The following is a 10,411-nucleotide window of genomic DNA, read 5'->3' on the forward strand; positions in this document are numbered from 1 at the left end:
AAAGTTATTTTGGAGGTGGGAGTTGAAATTCTTTATGACACATTTCTGCCAGACGTTCCCAACAGACTCTCACAATATGTTTGAACCTGCCATGTCAGACTGACATCTACCCCCACCATCAGAGCCAACTGCCCGCCGTGTGGTGATCTGTTGACAGCGCCACCCCTCTCTTCATCTGAGTGTCCAAGACATGCGGTCACAATTCCGATTACACAACCACAATGTTGATCATTGAACTGCGACCGAGGGTGTCCTGGTGCCAAGGGCACATGTGAAAACCCTTATGCTTTAACATGGTGGTCATTATGGAGAATCCGTGATGAGCACCGAAGTTCAGTAACAGAACACCACTCGGTTTCTGATTGGTGAATGGGGTGCATACTCCCAATCATGCCTTTCCATGTCTCACTCTCATTCCCCATGTGAGTATTATTGAAGTCCGACCAGCAGAACAGTGGTGTCGCCAGCGAGAGCACTCTCCAGCACTCCCTATAAGGACAACAACAGTCAGCACCTGTCACCCCCCCCCACTCCACCTGAAAGTAGAGGGAGGCTACACTATCATCTACTGGGGTGAACACCATTGAACTACACCTGCTCAGAGCCTCTCACCATGGGCAACTGCAGCGTGGACAAGAGTCCAACAGCTCTCAAGAGGACTTGTATCAGAGCCCAAGTTGTATGTGGAGGCGAGCTCGACTAGTATGCCTAGTTGGAACTTCTCAACCTCACACAGCAGCTCGGACTCTTTCCCTGGCAGAGCGGTAATATTCCATGTCCCTAGAGCCAGCCTCTCTAGCCAGGGATTGCCTCACCAAGGTCCCTGCCTTCGGCCACTGCCCATGTCACACTGGACCCAAGCCCAACGGCCCCTCCCACAGGTGGTGAGCCCATGGGAAGCAGGACTCATGTTAACCTTTCAGGCTATGCCCAGTCAAAGCCCCTTGGGTGCAGGCCCAGCCACCAGGCTCTCGCCTTCGACCCCCACCTCCACGTCTGGCTCCAGGGGGGTGGGGAGTGGTGGGGTCCAGTGACTCGTGTCTGGGCAAGTGAAGCCTAGATCCATTTCTGGTATTCATCATAAGGGTTTATGTAGCTGTGCTTTGTCTGGTCAATCACCTGGGACCTTTTTGCCGTGGATGACCCTACGAGGGGCATGAAGCCCCAGGAAACTTAGCTCCTGGGATCATTGGGACACAGATATCCCTCAACCACGATAAGGTGACACCTCAAGAAGGGGAACAATGTAACCTTACTGCTCTATTATTTTGAAGTGTTTCAAGCACAAATGTGATCTTTACATTTTTCACATTCTCATTAGTGTTTAAAGGTTACATTTTGTTGATAGTCAATATATTAGCAACTTTTGTTATAAGATGTGTTATGTCTTACCTGAATATCCACAAGGAAAAACCATAGTATGCAGTAAATACAGGTGAAGATCCAAACCCCTCCAATAATCCTCTTGGCCCTTGACACTGTGCAAACAGTCTGAGCCTTCATTGGATGGCAGATAGCAATGTACCTGCGCACGTGATAAAACAAAGAAGTCACACCATATTAACACCTAGTCTCCTGGGTGAGTGTGGATAGGTGGGGCCTTTCTGGGCACGCCCAAGAAGTATGGCAGTCAACTTCGTTGAATGAGGATAAGTACAGTAAGTGTTATTTACCCATAGATTTGTTCATTAACTACAAATGGCAGGATTGGGAGGAGAATGGAGTGAGGAAAGTAAGGAGCGAATAGGTGAAGACTGGAAAGCTGTAAGACAAAAAGGACACACGACCTTGAGGTAGAAAAGCAGATCTGAACTCAGGAATGAGAATGATTGCAATTTATAGGAAAATGGATGTGGAAAGATTTAACATTTGTAAAATTAAAATAAAAACATAAATAAAGTAGGACCGATAGCAATAGATACCGGTATATTGTAAACATGGAGAAATTGCAGCACATATGAATGGCATGGCCCAGTTGTGAGACTGGTCATCTTCCAACCAGATGATTCTGGGTTTGAGCCTGAGTCCATGTGACTATGTCCAAGTATTCTTGAGCAAGATACTGAACCCTCAGTTGCTCCTTATGCTGTCATTAGTAGGTGAATGAGGACACAGTGTTGAAGTGCTCTGAGTACCTTTAAGGCAGAAAAGTGCTGTATAAGATTATTGACATACAGACAAAGAAGTAACCATTCACACTCTCATTAATGCCTATAGATGATTTAGGAGTCTTCAATTACCCTACCTGGAGGAAACCCATGCATGTGTGGGGAGAACAGGAAAACTCACACAGCAAGGTCTAAATTCAGAGTCAAACCCAGAACTTCTTGAGTGTGAGAAAGATATGCTATTTATTCTTCAACCATGCAACCATAATGTTGCTCATTATTTGAAATTATTCACATTTTTTATATTGTTCTTTCAATGTGTAATGTCAAATACTATAATTCTGTGAGTAATGTTGCACTGACTAATAACTATAAGACAAGAAATGGTTGGAGTCAAGCAATAACATCCAATAAAAGGGAAAATGTAATTGATTAATTTGCTACTTAATTTAAGAACTTTAATTTAACTTTAATTTAAGTGGCAAACACCTTAAAGTGAAAAAGGAAAGAAAAACAATGTTTGATGTGCTTTATAAGAGTTTTGCCCATCCTCACCTTTCCACAGTAAAGGCAGTGATGGAGCAGGATGACACATTGATGCCCAAGTACTGCAGGTAGGTGATTCCCAAACAGCCAGCGTGTCCAAAAACCCAGGTGCCCGTGAGACTCTCCGAGATGTTAGGAAGTCCCGCCGCGACTAGTACAGTCAGGTCAGCTATGGCCAGGCTCACAAGGTAACAATTTGTGGGTGTCCTCATAAGTCGGGTGGTCATGACAACAAGGACCACCATTATATTTCCCACAATGCCAACACCACACACAAGCAGGACTAAGAATATTGACACCATTTTATACTCCAGGGACTGGGAAATGACATTGCTGGGACTCAAGGAAATGTTGGTTGGAGTGTCAACTCTGGAACTCATATTGTCAGTCATGTCTACTAGACAAGTTGACCTGTTTTTCTTTCCATGCGTGATTTAATGAAAACTAAAATCATTTGGTAAAAAAAAAAGAATGATGAGGGGCAGGATCCTTCCCCTTGTACTGAGAGAGTTGACTCTCAGTTCATAGTATTTTATTTAAAATTAATGGAATTTCTTTCAATAAACTTGCTACCAGCTTTAGTCTGTAATCGATTTGCTCATTAGGTCTTTGTGTTTATGTCTCTATTGTATTGAACTAATGTAGATGTAAGCATATGTTAATGAATATGATATTAATGGTGATTGTCTCTTGATCTCGAAACAGCTCCAGGCTCCAAATCGGTCACCTGGAGAAAAAAAAATGAAAACAAGAAAGGACTCAATTTGTATCAGTTATTCACCATTCCTAACATGCTTGGAGGCAGTACATCACCAGAGGGAATTATTGGGTTTTTAGTTCAGCAAGCAAATTATTCAAAGGAAAAAGTGGCATTCACGCATTATCGTGAAGTGCAAGATTTCTTTTGTTTAGAAAAACGAACCAACTGACTTGTGAAGGACACTTGAATTAGATGGTTGCATTCACACTACCCACTGTTTGGTTGAAATTACATACAAGTGAGGACATCTGATTGAAGTAAAATGTGATTTCTAATCTTTTGGTCAGGTGAATTTATTGAACCTCTAAGGTTTATTTGGAGGTTGCCTTATATTTTAAATGAAGTGACCAGTTGACAACACAATGAAAGTGAAGAAGGCATTAGTTGCTCTCCTGGCTCAACTCCCACGGAGCACAAGCACATACCATACTTGACTCTTTGTCTTCTGGGCTGCTGCTAATAAACAAAGGTGGACATAAAATGAAAATGTAATGATTCTGCACACTCTATTCTGCCATTATTAACTTCATATTTAAGCACATAAGAAAATAACTGACCTTCTGCACCTATATACGAGGACCGGGGTTCAAATCCCAGCTATTCCTGTGTGGAATTTATATGTTCTCCCCGTGCCTGCGTGGCCCTTCTCCGGGTACTCCCATTTCACAGAATCTCTCTTTATGATGATGACGTCATTCTCTTTTTGACTAAGTTATCCACAAGCCTTCCAAATTTATTGGAGCAAATAAAAAAGTTTGGGAGTTTCTCAAGATATGTGATTAATGATACAAAGTCATCCATTTTATTTTTAAGTACAGAACAGAGACTTAATCCTGTGGTTAACACTCCTTTTTTGAACGCGAGAGATGGATTTACTTATTTGGGGGTCAAAATTTCCCCTGATGTTAACAATATAGTTCAGGCTAATTATGACCCTTTAATCTTGGAGGTACAAGACAGGTGGATTATTATGCCAATTTCAATGTTTGGACGTATAAACAGTTAAAATGAGCGTTTTGCCGAAATGTTTATATTTTTTTCAAACCATAACTCTTCCATTACCTGAAATCTTTTTCACTAGACTCAATAGAATGTTCCTGAATTTTATTTGGAATAATAAGAAAACCAGATTAAGACTACGGTTGCTTTATACGCCTTATGAAACTGGAGGGTTACAATTTCCAAACTTTAAATGGTGTTCCTGGTCTGCTCAACTACACTCAGCTATGTATTCTTTTTCAACATCACCATCACCCTCTTGGGTAAAAATAGAGCAAGCAACAGTACCACACCTTCTATAAAAGTATTATTTATATTCTGCTGAGAATAGAGTATTAAAACGGCAGACCAAGAATCCATTTTTGAAAAACACTATAGATATCTGGTTTAAATCACACAAACATATAGGGGACACTCCTTTACTTTCACGCTTTTCTCCCATATGGGGTAATGCAACTTTTAAAGCTGGAAGAGCAGATGGGGTTTTACATTATGGGCAAATAATTGTATAAAATCAATAGGTGACCTTTATGTAAATGGTGAAATGCTTACATTCATTCAAATATGTCAAAAATGTTCTATTCCCAATAAGCATTTTTTCAAATATCTGCAGTTAAAACCCTTTATGTCAGCACAAATCAAAAACATAATGTAGGAACCCCTTTTGTCCAGTTTAGAAGATATTGTCCAGTCAGGTTTGCATGGATGTAAGCAGATATCTATGTTCTATAAATCTCTAGTCTCACATGATACAGAATCAAGTAAAAATAGATTGGAGGCATGGAAACTAGATATTAAAGAAAATATTAAAGTAATTGATTGGGAACATGCATGCCTTGAAGCACAAAAACAAACAATAAATACTAGAATGAGGCTATTACAATACAAATGGCTGATGAGGACTTACGTGACTCCTGTTAAACTTCATCAGTGGAACCCTGACGTTCCAGACACGTGTAGTAAGTGCTCTAATGACAAGGGTACCTTATATTATTTTATGGGATTGTTGGAAAGTCAAAGATTATTGGAAATCTATTGTTCAGACAATTTCTATAATAGTTGGAATTCAGGTTCCTCATTGCGCAACACTGTGTATTTTAGGTATAAATCCCAAGGATTTTGCTGTTAATAAAAAGAAGGCCGCGCTTATAGACTTTGGTCTCCTGCAGGCCAGGAGAACAATTGCATTATTTTGGAAAAAAGTGGACGTTCCTCCAATAAAAGTATGGATGTTGGAAATGGCATCTTGTGTTGCATTGGAAAGACTCACGTATATTACAAGAGGAAGAGCTCAGGAATTTGAGGACATATGGACACCCCCCCCCAACCCTAGTCTGTCTGGTGGCAGTCTAGGCCACCAAAAGCGAGGCGTCCGGCTGGACAGGTCAGGAGGACAACCTGGACGCCAAGCACCAGGATCCCCACGGGGCGATTCGGGTGGACGTCCTCGGCGAGGAACCCAACGGCGAAGCAGGAACCAGATAAAAGCATGCAACTGCTCCGGATGAAGGCCCCCCCCAGATGCAGCCGCGAGACGACCGGGCATCGGTCGGCGCCGAGGCTCGGTAGGAAGGTGGCCAGTGACCGGTCCCCAACAAGGCTCCATCATGAGGTGGCTGGGGATCAGTCCCTGCCGAGGCAAGGTCATGAAGCGGTTGGGAATCATCAGGAGTGAGGAGGACGACGGAGAGAAGGACCAAGGCCATGACCGCCACGATCATCATCATAGCCATCCCAATGCCCTTCCAGTTCCGGGTTGGCCCATCTGAACTCCCCAGCTCCTGTCGCCGTCTCGACAGGGGCGTGGGACGGCCGCGGACCAGTCGCTCCTGGGACTGGTACGAAGAGGACTGTGGTACATTTGCCGTCTGCTGAACAGGAACGTGAGGATGCCAATGAGCCGTCACCATCCTCCTCCCGCCTTCGAGACAGGGGCGTGGAACGACCGCGTGCCAGTCGCCGTCGAAGCAGAAGCAAAGGACGGCCACGGACTGGTTGCCGTCGAAGCAGGAGCGTGGGGCGACCGCGAGCCTATCACCGCTGAGACAGGGGCGAGGGATGGCTGTGGGCCGGTCGCCGCCGGTACTGGAACGAAGGGGACTGTGACGCTGCCGCCGTCTGCTGGACAGGAACGTGAGGCGGCTGCGGAACCATCGCCACCTCCTGGACAGGAACGTGAGCTGGCTGCGGAACCATCGCCACCTCCTGGACAGGAACGTGAGGCGGCTTCGGAACCATCGCTACCTTCTGGACAGGAACGTGAGGCGGCTGCGGCGGCACGCCACCTCCTGGACAGGAACACGAGGCGGCTGCGGCGCCATCGCCACCTCCTGGATAGGAACGTGGGATTTGGAGATTGTTTCCTGAATCCCCACAGGCGGCAGAATGCTGCGTTGTTGCTCTTTCGGTGTTTGCCTTGGCACTCCTGAACTGGGCTCTTGTTCATGAATGAGAGTTGGCTCCTTCAGACGGAGTCAAACTGGCTCATAGGCAGGGATCCCGGAGGAGAACTGGCAGACACTAGAGGGCGTGAATAGATCATTATTGGGCACGGCACGGAGCGACAGGAATGATAAAGTCCTCCCCCTCTTAACTGGAGGAAAATAGTTTGCCTCGTCTTTATCTGAATTCACGCCAGCCTCTGAACTTAAGCCCTCTGCAATTCGCTTCTGGGTGTTGTTCCTTTGGAACACGTACGTTGAAGGCTCTCTGGCAGGCTCATCCTCGATGCCAATTCCACCCTTTTCCAACAACGGTCGCCCAGACGCCTGTCACCACCGCGACGTAGGTGTGACGCGGCAGTGAATCTGTTGCCACCCGCGACGTGAGCTCTGTTCGAAAAGGGGTCGATGGATACTGTGGCCTGAGAATGGATCAGCAGCGCGTCTGTCGAAGCCACGATGTGACCGTGGCGAGGCGGCGGATCTGTTTCCACTGCAACGTGAGCTCGGCTCGGTAGCGGATAAGTGGTTATCGCAGCGTGCACGTGCAGTGAATCTGTGCGATGTGGGATTGGCGCGGCGGTGGATACGTTGCCACAGCCACGTAAACACGAGTCAGCAGAGAGTCTGTTGAAACCGCAACGGGGGCGTGTCTCAGGAGTGAGTCAGTTGCAACCACAGCGTGAGCATGGGTCAGCAGCGAGTCTGTTGCAACCGCGACGTCGGTGTAGCTTGGGTGGTTATCTAATCCTCGCCGAACCTGGGCCTTGGAGACCGCCAGTTCGGCGCTCTCCCAATCTGTTTCCGCCCGCATTTCGTGATAGAAGACCTCGTGATTCTCAAGTCGCTGCACCTCGGGATTTGAGGACCCCTCCGCCCTCTGAGCTGGAAGTTTCACCACCAGCTCCAGATCTGCTGGTTTGGCTGTTGCTGGTGGGCAGTGGACTGATAAGGACGGTGTCTTTTTCGCCGCGCAGCGGGAGGCACAAGGGAGCACCCAGCCTGGGCGTCTCCTCTGGCCGCCACGCGGAGGACCTGAGTAGATGGTCAAGCGGGTTCCCAAAAAAGGATTGGAGGACGAGGACTTGGACCTACCGAGCGAAGACACTCGAGAGTGGGAAAAACGGGGAGGTGAAGCAAACTGACTGGGACTAAAGATCGGGAGAGGAAATTCATAGTAAAAATCTGAATCGTAGTCGGGCAGCCAGTCATATAAATCAAGGTCTTCCTCATAGTCCAAAAAATCAGAGTCCAAAAGAATATGAGGCGTGAGCAGGTCGTGGTCGGGATGTATTCAAGACACGCAGTCGGTGCGTGTGACAAGGAAGAAGGGGACAACATCATGGAGCCTACATGGACAGGACAGGCTTGGTCCTTCGGCAGTCGGTTTACCTCGCGTTGGTCCCGGCGGTCAGGCAGACAGTAAAGCAGTGGTAGTTAGGACGTCGGACGTAGAGAGCAGGTCCGCGGGCAAGCAGGGGTCGGTACACGGGAGATCGATCAGAGAAGGCAGGCGTATCAAAGACGTCAAGCTTACGGGGTCGGTCTGAGTACAGGCGGAGGTCGGTACACCAGGGTTCATGATCAAGAATACGGGAGTGTAAGAACGGGGTATGAGTTGCGGCAATCTGGCGAAGACCAGTCGTCCCCTGGGTCCTATAAATACAGGGGTTACTCAACGAGGATGAGGATCAGGTATGCGCCTCCTAATCAGCGTCAGTGTGCTGGGACCCACCCAGCCAGGGCTGGACCGGCAGGAACATGGCAGTGAATATGAAACTGGAAGTGTCTCTCCAGCCTTTTATTAACTAGTGCGGAAGAATCTGAATGGTGCACGAAAAGATTCAAACGCAAGACTATCAGACATATTGAGTAAGATCTACACTACACATGACCAGTCAGGCACTCTTGGTGTGTTCGTTTCTGACCTAACAGACTTTTTCTGAATGAATGGACAACAATTCCCCAAATTCAGACCAACTCCAAAAGATGGGATCAACTCCACCTTTTTCTTATATTTTCTTGCATGTGCAAATGTAATGATGAGGTGCCTCTTTTTTTTGGGGGGGGGGGGATTTGTCAATATCTCACAAATGTATCAATCTTTCGAAAAGAGATTATGTAAATGAATAAAGGGGAGACGTGGCATACTAAGACTTTATTTAATATATTTCAATGTCTGCCCATGATGAAATGCTGCCAGACTGTGAACAATTATTCAAACAAAGTATTTGTATGCCAATGGAAGACATAATATTTTAATGTGATTGCATAACTCTCATATCTATTTAATGTCTAAACACCCATTGAGTTGGACAACAAAAGCCAACCTGTACTCATGTTATGAGTACACACACACATATAATGTTTTGTTAAGTGTCAAGGTGCCTATCGTCAATTGCTGTGTGAAAAACCAACTATTATGCGCGGTAAAAATGTTTAAAGGCTACATAATTTGGTAAAGCAATACCTTTCCACTTATTTCATAGCATAATGTGGATGTAGCTTTGTAAACCAGTTTCCTGCTCTAATTGCTAACTTAAATTGACTGGTTTTGTGTTTCAAACCCTTGTAGAATGCAAAAGAATGAAATAAATGCATCATTGCGGCATAATGCATATATTTATCCTCATCTTCACATTTTGATCTTGTGTTTAAAAAAAAAAAAAAGTTACTTACCTTATGACTCTCCAAGATTCCATCTTGATCCTGAATCCTTGTTGGGAGTTTATCTTTACTTTCTTGATGAAAACGATGATTTTCTATTCCCTGCGTCTCGTTGCACCGAGTCAAGTTGACAGCGGTTGAATGTGACACTGTCAGCGGAGTTCCCACCTGCTGTAAGACGCCCCTTCAGTCACCAGTTGCTACAATTTGGGAAGCAGTGCGTGTGACTTCAAAATAAAAGCACCATACCTCAACAATAATCTAAAGGGTAACTTGAAAAATTCTACGATTCACATCACACATACAATTTACTATAAGAATTACTTGATGAACCACTCCTATAGCATTTAGAAAACCATTTTCTGAAACAAAGGGAAACATGTAATTGTCACAGTATAGTTATGATTAAATTCACAGATACTTGAAGTTGATCCATGCTCAATGGCTTTATGCCATATGTTCATCAAGATGAACCACTCCTATAGCATTTAGAAAACCATTTTCTGAAACAAAGGGAAACATGTAATTGTCACAGTATGGTTATGATTAAATTCACAGATACTTGAAGTTGATCCATGCTCAATGGCTTTATGCCATATGTTCATCAATGTAAAATTTCTTGAATATGATTATGATATAAGAGTCACTGATGGTGTAGTGGTACACACACCTGCTTTGGTGAGGGCAGCGTGGGATCGATTCCCGCTCAGTGATGGTGTCTATAGCTGCCCTGTGACTGAGTGTTGACCAAGTGGAGGATAAGTGGCTCGGATAATGGATGGATGGATTACTATGATACATTTCAGAACTGGTATTCATTATACAATTATCCGTGTGTGTGTTGTCTTCTGAATAACATATGTGGCCATGTTTACAGATATAGGCCCACT

The 10,411-nt window shown here is 45.1% G+C and overlaps 1 protein-coding gene across 1 annotated transcript in view; it reads right to left on the reverse strand.

Moving 5' to 3' along the window:
• trhr2 (thyrotropin releasing hormone receptor 2) overlaps nucleotides 1-9,719 on the reverse strand; it is a 32,558-nt gene extending 22,839 nt beyond the window's left edge. The window contains exons 1-3 of the mRNA XM_061823394.1: nucleotides 9,534-9,719; nucleotides 2,664-3,381; nucleotides 1,393-1,525 (exon numbers count right to left, since the gene is read on the reverse strand). Coding sequence (XP_061679378.1) covers nucleotides 1,393-1,525; nucleotides 2,664-3,046 — 516 coding nt within the window. The 5' untranslated portion in view covers nucleotides 3,047-3,381; nucleotides 9,534-9,719. The remainder of the gene's footprint in view (nucleotides 1-1,392; nucleotides 1,526-2,663; nucleotides 3,382-9,533) is intronic.
• Between the last annotated feature and the right edge of the window lie 692 nt (nucleotides 9,720-10,411).

This window comes from Syngnathoides biaculeatus, chromosome 6 (genome assembly GCF_019802595.1).
Source record: "Syngnathoides biaculeatus isolate LvHL_M chromosome 6, ASM1980259v1, whole genome shotgun sequence".
NCBI classification, from domain to species: domain Eukaryota; kingdom Metazoa; phylum Chordata; class Actinopteri; order Syngnathiformes; family Syngnathidae; genus Syngnathoides; species Syngnathoides biaculeatus.